Source organism: Lucilia cuprina, chromosome 4 (genome assembly GCF_022045245.1).
Source record: "Lucilia cuprina isolate Lc7/37 chromosome 4, ASM2204524v1, whole genome shotgun sequence".
NCBI lineage: Eukaryota > Metazoa > Arthropoda > Insecta > Diptera > Calliphoridae > Lucilia > Lucilia cuprina.
This window is the reverse complement of record NC_060952.1, coordinates 19,716,792-19,733,716: the sequence shown is the minus strand read 5'-3', so window position 1 is coordinate 19,733,716 and position 16,925 is coordinate 19,716,792. Positions and strand designations below refer to the sequence as shown.

At 29.3% G+C, this 16,925-nt stretch overlaps 6 protein-coding genes across 8 annotated transcripts; 2 read left to right on the top strand and 4 right to left on the bottom strand.

The window, feature by feature from the left end:
• Positions 1-170: 170 nt before the first annotated feature.
• LOC111679070 (uracil phosphoribosyltransferase homolog) lies at positions 171-2,884 on the top strand. The gene is made up of 3 exons (XM_023440560.2): positions 171-456; positions 1,114-1,474; positions 1,565-2,884. Exons 1-3 carry the CDS (start codon positions 245-247, stop codon positions 1,745-1,747), a joined length of 756 nt encoding a protein of 251 aa, XP_023296328.2. The 5' UTR covers positions 171-244; the 3' UTR covers positions 1,748-2,884.
• An 81-nt stretch (positions 2,885-2,965) lies between these two features.
• On the top strand, positions 2,966-5,212 carry LOC111679066 (TPR-containing protein DDB_G0280363). The gene has a single exon (XM_023440556.2). The coding sequence runs from the start codon at positions 2,966-2,968 to the stop codon at positions 4,154-4,156; it is 1,191 nt and encodes a 396-aa protein (XP_023296324.2). The 3' UTR covers positions 4,157-5,212.
• A 1,202-nt stretch (positions 5,213-6,414) lies between these two features.
• LOC111679074 lies at positions 6,415-7,694 on the bottom strand. Of its 3 annotated transcripts, XM_046949944.1 has the most exons (3): positions 7,448-7,638; positions 6,686-6,864; positions 6,415-6,618 (listed from the first exon to the last, which is right to left on the bottom strand). In XM_046949944.1, the coding sequence occupies exons 2-3, from the start codon at positions 6,845-6,847 to the stop codon at positions 6,538-6,540; spliced, it is 243 nt and encodes an 80-aa protein (XP_046805900.1). In that variant the 5' UTR covers positions 6,848-6,864; positions 7,448-7,638; the 3' UTR covers positions 6,415-6,537. The 3 variants fall into 3 exon arrangements, with proteins under 3 accessions (XP_046805900.1, XP_023296334.1, XP_046805899.1); XM_023440566.2 differs by lacking the exon at positions 7,448-7,638 and having other exon boundaries at positions 6,686-6,964; XM_046949943.1 differs by lacking the exon at positions 6,415-6,618 and having other exon boundaries at positions 6,847-7,375; positions 7,448-7,694.
• Positions 7,695-8,712: 1,018 nt separating this feature from the next.
• LOC111679080 lies at positions 8,713-10,793 on the bottom strand. Its single transcript, XM_023440573.2, has 6 exons — positions 10,169-10,793; positions 9,973-10,103; positions 9,782-9,905; positions 9,311-9,718; positions 8,917-9,248; positions 8,713-8,855 (listed from the first exon to the last, which is right to left on the bottom strand). The coding sequence occupies exons 1-6, from the start codon at positions 10,316-10,318 to the stop codon at positions 8,789-8,791; spliced, it is 1,212 nt and encodes a 403-aa protein (XP_023296341.2). The 5' UTR covers positions 10,319-10,793; the 3' UTR covers positions 8,713-8,788.
• A 150-nt stretch (positions 10,794-10,943) lies between these two features.
• On the bottom strand, positions 10,944-16,037 carry LOC111679075 (heat shock 70 kDa protein cognate 2). Its single transcript, XM_023440568.2, has 3 exons — positions 15,537-16,037; positions 11,345-12,826; positions 10,944-11,286 (listed from the first exon to the last, which is right to left on the bottom strand). The coding sequence occupies exons 1-3, from the start codon at positions 15,708-15,710 to the stop codon at positions 11,032-11,034; spliced, it is 1,911 nt and encodes a 636-aa protein (XP_023296336.1). The 5' UTR covers positions 15,711-16,037; the 3' UTR covers positions 10,944-11,031.
• A 206-nt stretch (positions 16,038-16,243) lies between these two features.
• On the bottom strand, positions 16,244-16,766 carry LOC111679079 (small lysine-rich protein 1). Its single transcript, XM_023440572.2, has 2 exons — positions 16,518-16,766; positions 16,244-16,453 (listed from the first exon to the last, which is right to left on the bottom strand). Exons 1-2 carry the CDS (start codon positions 16,710-16,712, stop codon positions 16,385-16,387), a joined length of 264 nt encoding a protein of 87 aa, XP_023296340.1. The 5' UTR covers positions 16,713-16,766; the 3' UTR covers positions 16,244-16,384.
• Between the last annotated feature and the right edge of the window lie 159 nt (positions 16,767-16,925).

The window sequence follows — 16,925 nt, the reverse complement described above, 5'->3', positions numbered from 1 at the left end:
AAGAAAGTCCAAAATAGAATGAATGATTTTTTTATTTTTTCAACGCATCACGTTTTTAACATTTTTATTAATTAAACACAACACAGAAGTACTTAATTTTAAAACAAAACAATTAATTAAAATAAATTTAGTTTAAACAAACGAAATTCACGTACTTATTTATACATTTTGTAACAACGATTATAATATAATTTTAATAGTCAATTATAAATTAAATTGAAAAAAAAAAAAAAAAATTGCAAAAATGTGTGCTTCAGCTTCACTAGATAATAATAATGGTTCATCTTCGCATTCAAATTCGGAAAGTGTTGAGTTAAATGAAGACAATGCTGATGAAAACATACCAATACCAGCCATAACATCTCCAGAAGAAATTCTCGAGCATTATGGTCCAAATTTTAAATTATTGCAATGCAATGCACAAGTTGGTGAACTTTTAACCATAATAAGGGATAAGTGAGTATAGTATAATAAATCATATTGTAAAATGTTTGGTTATTTTTTGTTTTGTTTTATAAAGGTTAGAGATTAGTCAGCCGGTTTATTTGCTTTAGATAATGCTTGCAATTATTATTTATTTTAGTTTTTTTTTAGGGCAAAGGCCATAATACTAAGTTTGTAGACAAATTAAAAGTGTCCAGTCATTTTATAGTGATTTTAAACATTTAATTTTATGATTGATTTTTCAAAAAAAAAAAAAAAAAAATATACCTACCTAATAATAATGGTTTGAAACATTGCCGAAAACACTTTGTTATTATGTTCAGTGTTAATATGTTTTAACTTCAGATCAAATGTACTAATTTTGTAGCGGAATCTCGTAACCCGAATATGTAAAAATTTGGCAAACATAGGTATAAACGACACCTGATGACTTGTCAGTTTTGCAAAGTTTTAGTCAGAAATAGTTTATATTAATCAGAATAACATCAAAGTTTATATTGAATTTTTGACGAGAACAACTTAGTTGTAATAGGTTATTCGATATTAAAATTGGAACTTGCAGGTTATGGCAGTTTGTTAGTACTTATTTATCTGTAAATTGTATATCAAATACATGTATGTGGATAAATTCATGTTCATAGATTATGATTATTATTTTCTTACTTTCAGAAACACTTCACGTAGCGATTTTAAGTTTTATGCAGATCGCTTAATACGTCTAGTCATTGAAGAGTCATTAAATCAATTGCCCTACTCGGATTGTAGCGTAGAAACTCCCACCGGTGCCATATATGATGGCTTAAAATATCAGTCTGGTAATTGTGGTGTTTCAATTATACGATCGGGCGAGGCAATGGAACAAGGTTTGCGCGATTGCTGTCGTTCGATAAGAATTGGTAAAATTTTAGTAGAATCTGATTCGGATACGCACGTAGCTCGTGTAGTCTATGCTCGCTTTCCCGATGACATAGCTCGACGACAAATATTACTCATGTATCCTATAATGTCCACCGGTAATACGGTATTACAGGTAATTATAATTTAAAAATACATACATATATATCAAAAAATGCATATAAACAAACATAAATATAATTGATTTTCATGTACTTTATTTTAGGCTGTTAATGTTCTTAAAGAACATGGTGTTCCCGAGAGTAGTATAATCTTATCAAATCTTTTTTGTACACCCATGGCGGCTAAATGCGTTGTTAGCGCTTTTCCTCGCTTAAAAATTTTAACCTCAGAGCTGCATCCAGTGGCTCCTAATCATTTTGGACAAAAGTATTTTGGCACTGATTAAAAACTCATCAATATATTATTATAAATGATAAACGCACGACATACACTTATACTAACTACTATTTACTATATAAGATAAAACAAAAACAAGAATACATACCTATATTAAAGGAACTTTATAGCTTAAGCTGCAATTTACTAGAATTTATTTTTTTTTTTCTTCATATTGTAATGTTCATTTCCGTTCACACCTTTTTTGCCAAACTTTTTTGTATATACTACATAATTTATTTATTATTGGATAATTATTTTTAAAATTTTATAAACAAAACCAAATAAAGTTTTAGTTGGAAAATAGGCGGAAAAATAGTTTTTGGGTGCATTTTGAAGTCTTAAAGGAAATAATTTCAATATTTGAAATATTATATTACATGCAGTCAAAATAATATTTGAGAATTTGAGTTTTGATGGCGAAAATAAATTGTATTGTTAAAAAATTAAGTTTAAAATTTTAATATATTTGGAAGAAGGTTTAAAATAAACAACCAGAAGGAATTTATTTTTTTTAATAATTTTCTAATATCTATGTCTAATCCAAATTTGTTGGAAAAGTCTGGAATTCAATTTTGTCGCTTACAGTTCATCGTTCACATTATATTTCTGTCTAATTTAAAAATAAAATATTTATGAATCTCCCTGTTGCGTTTTTGAACGTTTTGTTTATTTTTTTTTTGTAATATTCCTCACGTTTACTCTCACTCCCTCTCTTTCACGCATAAAAATTTAAGTATGACAGACGAATAGATTAGACAAAGTACGGTATAACAACAAACAATAACATGTTTGAGGTTGTGTGTGAACATAAAATAGAAAAAGAACAAGCAGCAAAAACAACAGCAGCACTTATGAAAAAAATCCAAAATGGTTCACGACGTGTTTGAGTTGATGACGAACTAATAACAAAAATATGAAAATAATTTAATAAAAAGTGAAAAATTAAACTAAATTATCCAAAAACATTAAAAATAAACAACACAAACAATAAAACAGTTGTTAATAATTATTTAAACAACTTGCTAGAAGTGTGTAATGCTTTTTCACTGGTAAGAGGGTAAAGAAAAAAATTCTGGCGTCTAGGTATATTTTGTTGTATGTGAAGAAGTGTGAAGCTGCCCTGGTATAGAGCAAACAAGAAAAATATCAAAGCAAAAATAAAAAGAACAAGCATATTGTAAAGAAAAAAAATTAAGCAGCAAACAAACGATACAAAGTAATTTGTATGATGGCCAGTGTTTCACAATTAAATGATTTAAGAAGTTATTCCCGCCATTGGCTGGGAGAGTTTATCGACCTATATCAGTTGGAGGAATGTTTATGGCAACCCAAACATCCTGACTACAGTAACAATACAGTGCGCAACAAAGCCTACGACAAGCTGGTGGAAAAACTAAAAGAGGTCGAACCGAACCCCGACCGCAATATGGTGGTACGAAAAATCAATTCATTGCGTTCAGCCTTCCGACGCGAATACCGCAAAACCAATGCCAAGCAAAACTATGAGACACGCTTGTGGTATTACGACAAACTGTCCTTCATAGCCGACCAAAACATCAAACGCACCTTGACGAGCTTGGGTGGCAGCAGTAGTGGCTCAGATGTTAAGGCTCCAAAACGTTCGCTCACGTTGGCGTTTGAAGATGATGATTCGATTGAATACGAAGATGAACATCAGATGGAGGCCAGCAGTGCACATTCGACCTCTCAGACGGACATGCAACAGGATCCCAGCATGACTTCAACTATAGCAGCAGTGGCCAATGGTGAGATAGTACCCGTTTCCATAGTCAAAAGTGAAGATCAAAAGGTTCATCATCAGCAGCAGCAACACGAGCAACATCATCAAGAGCCACCACCACTACATCATCATCACCAACATCATCAGCAGCAGCAACATCAACAGCAGCAACAACAACATCATCAGCACCACCAACATCATCATCATGCTGCTGCCCAACAGATTCACACTCAAACCCAACCACAACATACGACAGCCGTCAAGGTGCTAGAAATCACATCGCTCGATTCGAATTCACAGCGTGAAATTCAACAGGCCGTTAACTCGCTGGAACAACAGCAACATCAAATCCAACTACAACAGCAACAACAGCAGCAAGCCAACGGGGCCGCCGCCGCCCAACTAACACAAATCCATCAGCAAGTTCCCACCATACAAATTGCACGTGAACACCTTCAACCTTTATTCGGCACTTCTGCTGCCACCTATACCACCGCTGCCACCACTGGTACCCAACGACCGGAAGATGAATTCGATGCCATCGGCATGAATGTGGCCAGCAAATTGCGTGTGATGAACACACACCAGCGTATCGTGGCCGAGAAACTAATCAGTGACGTTCTCTTCAATGGCCAATTAGACAATTTAAGTGTTAATTCACATTTAACCCAGTAGGATGTTGTTACGTTGAAGGTGGAAAGACTTCAACAACAACAACAACAGCAGCAGCGACCGTTTCAACTGCAGCAAATACAACAACCGCAACAACTACTGCAAGAAAGTCAACAACCATTGTCGTTATTAGAATGGTTTAGTCATTATTGTCTATCGTCTGCTGTTTAAATGGATGAACACACAGCTTATTCCTGGTGGTAACTGAAATCGGTAGACGATCAAAATAAAACTCTAGTTTAAGGCATATAATTTAAGTAAGTTAAATTTTACACAAAATTTGTATTTTTTTCATACATACATACATACATTTTTTTCCTAATTTTGAAATATTAAATTGAAACATGCTATACCTATTTCTAAGTTTGGAGATTTTCGTAAATTTAAGGTTTTTTTTTTTCTAAATAATCAGTTTCAAAGCCATATTATTTGTGTGGAACACAGTACTTTTTTGGAGTATGCATATTTTTATATCAAATCTAATAAACTATCGTTTTGGATTTGTGTTATTAAAATAATATTTTTTATTGAAAAACTTATTTACATTAATCAATTTCTTAGGATTTTTAAAGTCGTATCTCATATTTAAAAACTAGTTACGTTTTTAGAGCTTTACACATATTTGTGTACATTTGCTAAATTTAGTTATGAAAATTTTCAATTTCTAATGTTTTATCTCAATTTTCTATTTTGCTTTCAAATTTAAAACAAACAAGTAAAAAAATTTCATGAAATAGCCAATAAAGAAACATATTTAATATACAATTAACTGTATTAACCTCTAGATATTACAAAGGTGTAAAGTTTTTATAGTTTACAAAAGGGAAAATAATTTGCAAGAGTTATAAAGATTTGGTAAAACTTTTTAAAACTTAAGTATATTTTTTTCTGTGGGAGAACTTTAAAACACGCCCTACTTATCTATGTCCTTTAGTGTATGCCCTTGAAAATTATGCAATAAATTTTAACAAAACTAAATGTATGTATAAATGATAAAAAATATTTATAAATAATTAATTAATAATAACTTAGTATTATTATATCAATACTGAAAATAAGTACATATATAATTATGTATTAAATACATTTTAAAAAAAAGTAATGTATATGTACATAAAACAATTAATTAATTGTATTAAGTTGTAATTGTATTTTTTTTGTAATGCTTTAAATGTTAATTAATTATTTTTTCTTTTATTTCTTTCACTTTTCAAATTAAATACTATGTAGTTGTTAATTTAAGTTATGATTTAAATAATATAATATTTAATAGATTTTATTAATGTACAATAAAAAATTGTGTGGAATTTGAAATAACTTTTGAATTTATTAGTTTTATTATGTTTATCTGTGTGCTGTAAAATACCACAGGTGAAAAACTTTCCGCTGCGAAAGCAATTTCTTAAATTTTTGTGTAAAATTGTCGCGATTAATGGAAAATTTCTTAACATTGCTGTAAAGAACAATATTCTCTATAAGACAATGTTAGAAAATTGTTACGCTAAATATTAATTTTGCTCATTTCGAAAGTAATACAGTGCACTCGCGGTAATGTGAACACCGCCTAACGTGAACAAGATGTTTTTTACATTGACTACTCTGTAACGTGAACAAACACAGAAAGCTCTATAACGTGAACAATTTTTTTTTTTCACAGTATATGTTTTCTAAGCATGTAGACAACATTAAAATACATTCATTAAATTCGAATTTTAAAATTTTGGGAATCCCCTTATATAAATGAGTGTATATCCCCTAAATTATTTTGTTTGTATGGCAAAGAAATTTGAAGTTAGCTTCTTATGAGAAGTGAATCAGTCGGCATGAGTGTAAAAAAATTTTAATGTTTGCAATTAAAAGAAAAGGCAGACATTTTTAGATAGTTTTCAAAAAGGAACAAGTGTGACTAGTTTAGCAAAAAAAGTATAATGTCGCTAAGTCAACAATATGCAATATTAAAAAGGAAAAATTTAATTAAAATGGATTTTAATAAAATTTTAGTTTTATATTTTAATGATATAAATAATAATAAAAGAATATCACGCTCAAGCGTGTAAAATACAGATTTATAAATTAAAACGTGATATTTTTTTTATTAAATTTGACAATCGCTAACGTGAACAATTTCGCTAACATGAACTCCCTTGGTTTTAATTAGTTCACGTTACCGCGAGTGCACTGTATTTATATAGTTACAAATAATCACATTTTCTAATTACAAAAATACCAAATAATTGCAAGAGTTACAATAAACGGCCTAATTTTAAGCTAAATTAAATTTAGCAAACAGAAAATTTTATTTCGAACATATGTAACTCTACAAAAAGTTTAAACATACATAGATAAATTATTTACAATACAATAGCATACAGATAACTTAAATTCTAAGGATTTTCGGCCTTAACAGCGGCCACCTTAGTGGGAGGTTCGCTTGCGCCCAATTTTCTCAAACAATATTTGTAAAACTGCAAAAAAATAAAAACAAGTAGGTATATTCAGCAAATCCTAAAAGAAATAAACATTTCCACTTACAGTCACAACTGGCAAATCAATTTCTTCATGTTCCTGGACCAATGACCGGTTCTTTTGCATGGCACTCCAACCAAAATGCAAAGCTATTATGGTTGGCACCATAACAATGGTAACCAAATTTCGAGATACAAAGCTGGGCGGTGTTTTTGGTGGTTTATCCATTTTGTTGTCAAATATTTCTTAAAATAAATTAGAAAATTAGTAGAAGTTAATTTTTTTCACAACTATTACGCGAAAACTTGTGTGGTATTTTTTGTTTTTGTTGTAACAGCTGTTATTGTTTCTTTTAAAAAGAAACAGAGTGTGTCATAATTATTTAATTTTTAATGTCAAATGTTGTTTAATGCCGTAATTTACAAAAGTCCAAATTTGTTTGGGGAAATCGTAAAAAAAGTTATATAAACTTTTTTTAAACAAGTCTTTTTTCAAATCATTCTTTATTCAAATTTTATATTTCAATATCAACTTTGTGTTTCTTTATTAAAAATTACATTATTAGGAAAATAAATCGTTTTTGTTTAATATAGCAAGTAAAATATTTAATCACAAGTTCAATGAGATCTACTATGTGTAAAATTTAAGCTTCCTTAAAAACTAAGTGCGTTTAGGTACTTCCTATGGATTTTGTGCCTTTGCTATCTTAGAGGCAGCTTCGTTGATGTCAAACTTTGTTTCGCAATATTTGTAAAACTTAAAAGGACAAAAAAAAAGAAAATAAAAACATAAAAACAAAATTGTTTTAAATGACGAATTTTCACTTACTGGCAAATCACTTTCTTCGTGTTCATTGACATTCTTTAGCATATTACTAAAAATACTAAAACCAAAATGCAAAGATATTATAGTTGGCACCATAGCAAAAAATAAAACTTTTCGTGATAAAAGTCTAGATGATGGTTTTGCAGTTTTATCCATGTTGTACTTATTAATAAAATTAAATGGAAATAATAAATTTTTATTCACAACGAATAAAATGTAATAATTGTTGAGTGTCTTTTTCTTCGGTTTTGTTTTGTCTAGCAGCTGTTTGTTTTTTATTTTTTCAAGTGTTACAGGCTGTTTCATAAATATTTTTTTTGATTTATCATAGTGTTGTTAAATAAAAAATGGTTGCTTATTTACAGTTATTTTATATGACATATTTAGAAAGTAATTTGCTGGGGAAAAATTGTGAACATGTAGTTTTAGTGAAAATATAAAAGTTATTGTTTTATTTTATTATATTTAGTGCCTTTTTTAACTATGTATAACGAATGTAACTAATATGAAATAGACAGCAAATTAGAAAAGTAAACAAACAATTTTAAAATAGTAAAACTACAAGTAGACTTATGGTGCTCCAATCAAATCTCTAATACATATGGATATTTGGAATGAAATCAAGGTTAGTACAATTAATTTCTTAAAATAAGATAACGTTTTTGTGTAGTTGGTACTGGCTATAGTACATATTATACTTTGGTTTTTGCAACAGTTCGGAAGTGATCGATTATGATATTTGTTGATTTCTAGGTGAAAAGGTGTAGACGAACACAGGAGAATCTGTGCCAGCAGTTGAAGAAACTGCTCCTATCAATGATTTGCATTTTTATTGTTGTTTCTCTAGTTTCAATTTGCAACCAATCAGGGTATCCTGTCATTATAGTACTAATTTGTTTGAGAAGTGTTTTTATGCGTAACCATTAAAAGCTGGAAATATAAAACGTAATAGTGAAACACTTGCAAACTCTGATAAAACATCTAAGGAAAGTCAAACTAAATCATTTACGAATTTTTAATATTTCCTAATATTTTTATATTTTAGATCGAAAAAGTATTATCACTTATTTGTTGATATAAATTCTGACGTCATACGCAAAGATTTTGTTTGTTAAAAACATGTTCATATGTCTCATTAAAGACTCTAATATTAGGTAAACATTTTAATAACCAAATAAAATTGTGAATAATATAAGAACTTAATAAATTTAGTTTTCGGTTTGAATAAAACTTAATTAAATGACATCATTTGAAATTTCCTTATTAAAAGTTTTCCAATTGTTATTATCAAAAACAAACTTATTTCATTTTTATTCTCATTTAACAATTTCTTTACATTATACTTTAGTGCTTTCTTTCAAATTTAAGTTTTCTTTGTAATAAAATTACTTCATTTTGTATGTGTTTAGGGCTGCAAAAATAAAAAATACATTATTTCTTATATTAAAAAATAATTGTTACTTAAAACTTACAAATTATTAGTTAGACCATTAGCTACAGTAGCCGCTAAATGACTGATATATTTTGGTTGCATTACCAATAAATGTACCATATTACCCAAAGCAAAAGGATATAAAATACGGGCATAAGGTATCGCTAGTAGTTGCTTCAACATTACATTTTTACTATCAATATTTGACATTTCAAAAATTGTCCAAAGCGAGCGTATAGCTTGAACCAATGCAAATGAAAAAAGTGTAGATTGGGGATATAAATAATAACAGGATCCAGCAAGAAATGCAGATAATATATGATTTTTAATATTAGACCAATAATGTTTACTATTAAACCAACAGTTAGCAAACTGAAATTAAAATAATTTTTGAAAATATATGTATACTCATGTATGTTAATTATATTACTTACTCTATAAATTCCAATATAAGCTGCAAATAAAGCCATTGAGCGTATGCGAAAGTTTTTTAATTTCCCCATAAATTTCGATTGATTTGTCATTGGCTTTACTTCACTCATTAGCATTTTAATTATATCCAATGACAGACCCAAAATGAAATATTTTCGCATGCCATCAAATAGATATTGTTTACAGCTAATTTGTGGATGTAACTCACATTTGGAATATTTTTCAATATTTTCCATGGTTTTTATTTTGGGATTGGGAGTTAACAACCAAAATCCTTTGGCATTAAACATTTGCTTAGCATGCAAAATAATAGCACTACATGTCATAAATAAACCGGTTTGTATAATTCTAGAATTGGCAATCGTGCGACTAATAAGATTTTTACGCATAAGGAAAAATGTTTCAAATGTCTTAAAAAAAATAAATAAAAATGCAATTAATATTCCGATAAATGTTTTGCAACTAATACTTACACATTGAAATATAGTAGTTTCGTATAAATTAATCACACGATCTGGTCCCAAATATAGTATATTAGCCGCCAGAAATGAGGGCATAAACAAAAAGCTGTAGTAGCCAAACTGACCACAGATATATCTTTAAGTACATAAATTATAAAAAAAAAATCACATTAATAAACAAGTAATTCGATAGAGCGAAATACCTTAGCAAACAGATTAGAAAATTGGTTGTATATCCCATGCAGAAACCCACAACTGAGCAACTCAAATAATACTCCAAAGTTTTTTTTAGCTTTTCTTTGTTTATGCCGCGTATTTTAATGAGAGCTGGTAACTACAAATAAACTCGTCGTTCTAAGTATATTTTTTAAATAAACATGTTTACAAATTCTTACTTACTAAACATACTGGTGCAAAATATTTAAAATTTGATAAAAAATATAACAATATATCCTTTTTTAAATGCTGTCTACATGTTGTTGGATGTATTAAATCTTGGCAAGTTCGTGGACGTATATTTTCGTGGAAAAATTTACTAAATGTTGACATTTTATTTAGTTGCGTTCTAAGCAATGGTTTTATTCGAACTAAAAAAAATATATATTTTTGGCGAGTTCATAAATTATACACATAGTATGTTGTTTTTCATTAAGTCTTGGAAAACAATACATATTGTTTATTTAAATTTAGTTGAGCTTTTAATTTGAATTAATATTAAGCTGTCAAATGTACTGTATGTATAATATTTTGATTATTTTCAAAAGAGTATTAAAACATTGCTTTCATGTTTAAATTAGATTTTATAATAATTAATTTACTTTACATTTTGGAACGGATACTCTCTCTCACTCTGTTTTCTATTTCCACTAAACTAAATCAGGGGATTTTTTGTTTAATATTTGAATTTCGGAGCAAAAACAATTTGGATATGTATACAAAAAACAATATCATATAAACAATATATCGTCGTTGTTCAGATCATACATCTACCATCAAATCCTGTTTTTTCATTTATTTAATTATTTAAACATTGCTTCTTACTATATAGTGATTACCGATTAATTTATAAAGTTATCCAAGATTTAAAATTTTTCCAAATGACGCGTGGTTTCTAAAAAAAACTTTAATAAACTTAAAATAGCAGAAAACAAAAATATCCTTTCTTGGTTTAGTAAAAAAAACTGTATGTATTGCAAAATTATTTTATATATAGGATAAACATAAAACGGAAAAATCGAAAAAAAAACAATATAATAAAATTCTTAATCAACTTCCTCAACGGTGGGACCACCACGACCTCCCTGACCGCCTTGTGATTTTTGGCCAGCATCGCCTGCACCATGCATTTTTGACATAATAGGACCGCAAACACGTTGACAGTCTTTCAAATGATCTTCAAATTCTTCTTTCTCGGCCAAAGTATTGTTATCCAACCAAGACATTTCCGAGGCGCACTTATCGCGCACAGTCGATTTATCGGCATCGGTGAGTTTACCAGCGGGAGCTTCTTCAACTGCCTAAAATAATGTATTCATGTGATTAAAGCGCTTTTTAAAATCAAGTCGAAATACTTACTTGTTTGCAGCTGAAAATATATCCCTCCAAGTTGTTGCGGGCTTGTACACGTTGTCTTTGCTTTTCATCTTCATCCTTATACTTTTCAGCATCTGATAACATTCTATCGATTTCTGCTTTAGACAGACGACCCTTATCATTTGTAATCGTAATTTTTTCCGATTTACCGGTACTATTATCCTTAGCCGATACATTTAAAATACCATCGGCATTCAAATCAAATGTTACCTCAATTTTTGGTACACCTCTGGGTGCGGGTGGAATACCGGTCAAATTGAAAGTACCCAACAAATTGTTGTCTTTAGTCATGGCTCTTTCGCCTTCATAAACCTGAATGGTAACGGCATTTTGGTTATCACTGTAAGTGGTAAAGGTTTGTTGTTGTTTGCAAGGAATGCGAGCATTACGTTCAATCAATTTGGTCATAACGCCACCAGCAGTTTCAATACCTAAAGACAGTGGAGTAACATCAACCAGTAGTACATCTTGAATCTGGGAACTGCCTACACCGGTAAGAATAGCAGCTTGAACGGCAGCACCGTAGGCCACAGCTTCATCAGGATTAATAGATAAATTCAACTGCTTGCCACAGAAGAAATCTTGTAACATTTTTTGAATTTTAGGAATGCGTGTTGAGCCTCCCACCAAAACAACATCATGAATGCTTGATTTGTCCATTTTAGCATCTGCCAAAGCCTTCTCGACGGGAGTCAAAGTGGAACGGAACAAATCCATATTAAGTTCCTCAAAACGAGCTCTAGTGATTTTGGAATAAAAGTCAATACCTTCATGTAAGGCATCAATTTCCAAAGAAGCCTCTGTGCTTGAAGACAAAGTACGCTTAGCTCTTTCACAGGCAGTGCGTAAACGTCTCAAGGCACGGACATTGCCGGATAAATCACGTTTATGCTTGCGCTTAAATTCCTCCACAAAGAAGTTAACCAAACGATTGTCAAAATCTTCACCACCCAAATGGGTGTCACCAGCCGTGGCTTTTACCTCAAACAATGATCCTTCATCAATGGTTAAGATGGAGACATCAAAAGTACCCCCACCCAAATCAAAAATCAATACATTCTTTTCACCCTTCAAGTTTTTATCCAAGCCATAAGCTAAAGCGGCAGCAGTGGGTTCATTAATAATACGTAGAACGTTTAAACCAGCAATGGAACCAGCATCTTTAGTAGCTTGACGCTGGGAATCATTAAAATAGGCCGGTACAGTAATGACGGCATCAGTAACTTTGGCACCCAAATAGACTTCAGCAATTTCACGCATTTTTGTCAACACCATAGAACTGATTTCTTCCGGAGCGAAACGTTTACGCTCTCCCTTAAACTCAACTTCAATTTTAGGCTTGCCACAGTCATTGATCACCTGGAAAGGCCAATGTTTCATATCTTGTTGAGTTTTGGGATCATCGAACTTGCGACCAATTAAACGTTTGGCATCGAAAACGGTATTTTTGGCATTCATGGCAACCTGTTAGAAAAAGGATATTGAATATTAGTTTTGGAAAAGCTGTATATTGTGATTAAAATGTTTTTAGAACCTTGAGCGATTTGAAAATGATGAATTTGTGAAGAAGTACATCTCGTGATTAATATATGAATGAAGTTTATAGATATAAATTTTCCATTCTTAATATTATGTGCTTCCGGTGGGTTAGTAGTTAGTCTTCTAGATCAAGGATGTATGATGAAACATACATCCTGCTCTATCTAAATTTCAACAAATATTTCAATATATCAATTTCAATAGAGGTCATTCTTTATTTATATATTTTTTATAAAATTTCTAAATATAATGTGCATCACATCATTTCACCTAAATATATATTTAAAATGTTTTTTATTATTGTTATCGTATTTTTCTAAACATAAACACTAGAGGAAATTGTTTGGATGAACAAATAAAAACATATTTATAACTAAAAACGAGAATATTCCACTTGTTTTTTCATAACAATTTAAATTTATTCGTGTATGATGTGTGAAGAGTTTTCGAATGAACATTTCGCATACAACAAACCTCCCACTCATGACGAAAGTCAAAACGTCTTTATCATCATCTTCATTAGATGTGAATGCTTTTAATTGTAAATTTTATTTTCTATTTAATGAAAAATCAATTTTTGCGACTCTAATTGGTTTATAAAAAACTAAATTAATTTTTACAATTGAAACAATAATGAAAGGACATGTTTGGTGCAAAGTCGTTACAAGACATGGTTTTTCTTTTATTTGAAAACTCTTTATGTCATTTCCTTGAACAGGCATCGAACGGCTATCTATAAGAAAGATTACTCTATATTTCAAAAAGTTGTAAAATTTGTTCCAATTTCAAAAGAAACGATTGATTTGACCACTTCCTTTAAAGGATGTATGTATGTGTGTGTGTAATTATTATCAAGAAATAAAACCGCATCATAAATAACAAAATCTGATAGATAAATATCAGATATGCGTACGATGTACGAAATAAAAAATCAATTGACAATTCATATTTAATTCAAACAAATGTCAAATGTATAGCACATCATATCAGTCACTCTAAATCAATCTTACAAATTCGTAATTTTTAATATTGTATCTTTTAGTATAAATATTTCTTATATAGAAGTTGAAAACAACAAATCAGACAAACAAAAGCTTGTTCAATGACCATAGAAGTCCAGCCAGTTGTCGTACGTTTGTGAGAAGAGGTCAAGTTAATCTTGATGCTACAGTATGTTTCTTTTAATTTTGCTATTGCTGCTACTTAATGTTGTTGTTAGTTGCTACTGTTTTGTTGTCAACATAAATTTCGTCCAAAAAATATGAACAATAATAAATCAAATGGTGTGAAAAATAATTTTCATCAGTTTGTTTTTTTTAATTTGCCAAAAATAAAAATGTATACACGATATTTATACAAAACTAAATGCAACAAATTACACTTTTAGAATAAATAATGAAGAGTTTGGAAAAAATTGATATATACAAAAAATTAACATTAAATTAAGGAAATTTTAAATTTATTAAAACAAATGTGTTTCATAATTTTTAGTTGAAAAAAAATATTTACCAAAAAAAAAAAAAAAATTGTTAACACATTTTTTCTTTAATTTGTTTTCGTGTTAAAGTATTTGGAAATAAAAAATATTGCATTTTTGAAACAAGAGAATTTGAAATTTTCATATTAACACATGAATCATTTATTGTTGTTGCTATGTAATTGGAATTAATTACAATGTTCATCTTATATAATTATTTATATGTATCTATCATTAATGGATGCGAGGTGGGATTTTAAGGAAAAGTAAATTTAATTATTAAAAACTACAGTAATAAAATTTTATATTTTAAACAGCTTTTAGAGTTTGATTAGTAATCATATATTTTATAAAATCAAGTTATTCTGACTGATTTTTAATCTTTAATAAGGTATAAATTAAGATCGATTAGGAAATAAGACTTTGATTAAATCAGCAAAATCAGAGAACATTCATGTATCTCATAAGGTAATAAATAGAAAAGTTTAAGAAATAATTTAAAATTGTTAAACATTTTAAATAAGACAGGTAGCTCCACTAGAAATATGATCACATTTTAGGAAAAGGAAAATTAAGCAATGATCGCACAAATTTAAAAACAAAAAAATTAATTCTAATTATGAATTATTTATGTAAAAAGGATTTTAAATATGTGAATGCATTAATCATTTCTTTAACAAAGAATTAGTGCCTAAATTGGTCCTTTGAGGAAAGGAACTGAATATAGTTGAATAGATATATTAACATGACCCGATGACCTCAAATGCTATTATTTTAATATTTATGTAAGAGGTTACTAATTGACAATGAAAAGTTATTAACGTCTATAAATGTGTTACTATATACTAAAATATATAACGGATAAATTATAACCGGAGATTAAGGTTATTGGCAGTTTAAATGAAAATAAACTAGATTCCTTTTCCTTTCAAAAGTTTTTCCTAAATTTTAACTAATATATAGTTTGCTTAATACTTGATAAATACACTTCATTAACAAAATATAATCGTCCGAACCTCGTATAATTTCAATATCCCATGGTTTTATTTTATAATTGATTTATTAAACCAAATATGGATATTACTTTATTACAACATTGTTTTATGATTTAGTTTTTTTTTACTTTTTCCGTTTTTGTTTAGATTGATATTATTTTACCTGATTTTTGGCAGCATCGCCAATTAAACGTTCGGTATCGTTGAATGCAACATAACTGGGTGTTGTACGATTTCCCTGATCATTTGCAATGATCTCAACTTTATTATGTTGCCAAACACCAACACATGAATAAGTAGTACCAAGATCTATACCAATTGCGGGAGCTTTAGCCATTTTGGTTTAAGTCTAGTTTTTTTTATTTATCTGTAGATTTTAATCCAAATAATAAATGACTCTTAATGCTGTCAAATCTCACTGACAATCAAATTGTATTTAATTTTTTTTTTTCAATAAACTGCACTTTTTTTAAGTATTTTCAAAGCAACCGCTATTTGAGTTGTATTTGTAACGTTTTCAACGACGTCCAACGTCAAACTAGTGATTTTTCTAAATGATTCACTAGATTTTATGGCTTGTTTTTTGTGTTTTTTATAACGCTTTGAATTAAATTGATGTACAATTTTGCAAAAAAAAAAATGTAAAAAAAATTAGAACTCTCTCTTTTTGGGCTGAAATGAGTGAAAAATTTTCTACTCAAATTTTTCAGGAAAATTTGCAAAGAAAATTTATTTTCTTTTTTCTTTATTTTATTTATTTGTTTATATTTGAAATTATTCTAGAATTATTGTTTTGTTACTATTTGTATTTCTTTTTCAAAAAAATAAACAAAAATATAGAAATTATGTTTGGTTTAAAAATAACTTTATTAAAAATATTTTTAATTTCGGTCATCTACAATTATGGCGTATAATTAATGTCGTGGGTGATCGCCATGACGTATTCACCTGTCTGTCTATACGTATGTATGCCGGTGATTTGATGGTTAAATATTTAATTCATTCACTTACTTATCTCTTACCCTTCTTCTTTTTCTTTTGACCATCTGGCCAAGCAAAGCCGCGAGATTTTAAAACATCCTACAAATAATTGTTAAAAATAGTTTGATGTGTAATTTAGTTTATTGTGTTTTGGGGTTTTCACCTGTACATTATGACAGACATAATAGGCATTTTCCATGGCTGCATCATTAAATATATCGCAACCTAATGATTTGCCTCCCGAACTTTTTTTCTTGCTGCCACCTTCCTTCTTTTTCTTGTCATCGCCTTCGCCACTGCCGCCATTGCTGGATGTTGAATCTTTACTATTGCGTTTTTTACGTCCCTTTGGAGCCATAGTTAAGTTTTAAGTTAATATTTTCCCAAAAAAATTAAATATTCAGGAGTTTTTAAAACATCCTCTTTAGTTTCTTACCAATTTTTGTCTAGGGAAAAATATATTGATTAAATTGTTAGCGGTAACCCCGGTAACTATATAAGTCTTAGGATTGCCAATCAATAAAAATTATATATTTAACAAAGAACAAATATTTTACCAATAAATAACTTT

Excerpts from the sequence above, each read along its gene's own strand:
- LOC111679070 (XM_023440560.2), top strand. The coding sequence starts at position 245 with ATGTGTGCTTCAGCTTCACTAGATAATAATAATGGTTCATCTTCGCAT. Across the intron at positions 457-1,113 it reads TTAACCATAATAAGGGATAA|AAACACTTCACGTAGCGATT; the intron begins GTGAGTATAGTA and ends TCTTACTTTCAG. Across the intron at positions 1,475-1,564 it reads CCGGTAATACGGTATTACAG|GCTGTTAATGTTCTTAAAGA; the intron begins GTAATTATAATT and ends ACTTTATTTTAG.
- LOC111679066 (XM_023440556.2), top strand. The coding sequence starts at position 2,966 with ATGATGGCCAGTGTTTCACAATTAAATGATTTAAGAAGTTATTCCCGC.
- LOC111679080 (XM_023440573.2), bottom strand. The coding sequence starts at position 10,318 with ATGTCAACATTTAGTAAATTTTTCCACGAAAATATACGTCCACGAACT. Across the intron at positions 9,719-9,781 it reads AAACTACTATATTTCAATGT|ACATTTGAAACATTTTTCCT; the intron begins GTAAGTATTAGT and ends ATTTTTTTTAAG. Across the intron at positions 8,856-8,916 it reads AATGGTCTAACTAATAATTT|CCCTAAACACATACAAAATG; the intron begins GTAAGTTTTAAG and ends TTATTTTTGCAG.
- LOC111679075 (XM_023440568.2), bottom strand. The coding sequence starts at position 15,710 with ATGGCTAAAGCTCCCGCAATTGGTATAGATCTTGGTACTACTTATTCA. Across the intron at positions 12,827-15,536 it reads GCGATGCTGCCAAAAATCAG|GTTGCCATGAATGCCAAAAA; the intron begins GTAAAATAATAT and ends TTTTTCTAACAG. Across the intron at positions 11,287-11,344 it reads ATATTTTCAGCTGCAAACAA|GCAGTTGAAGAAGCTCCCGC; the intron begins GTAAGTATTTCG and ends ACATTATTTTAG.
- LOC111679074 (XM_046949944.1), bottom strand. The coding sequence starts at position 6,847 with ATGGATAAACCACCAAAAACACCGCCCAGCTTTGTATCTCGAAATTTG. Across the intron at positions 6,619-6,685 it reads TTGATTTGCCAGTTGTGACT|TTTTACAAATATTGTTTGAG; the intron begins GTAAGTGGAAAT and ends ATTTTTTTGCAG.
- LOC111679079 (XM_023440572.2), bottom strand. The coding sequence starts at position 16,712 with ATGGCTCCAAAGGGACGTAAAAAACGCAATAGTAAAGATTCAACATCC. Across the intron at positions 16,454-16,517 it reads ATGTCTGTCATAATGTACAG|GATGTTTTAAAATCTCGCGG; the intron begins GTGAAAACCCCA and ends AATTATTTGTAG.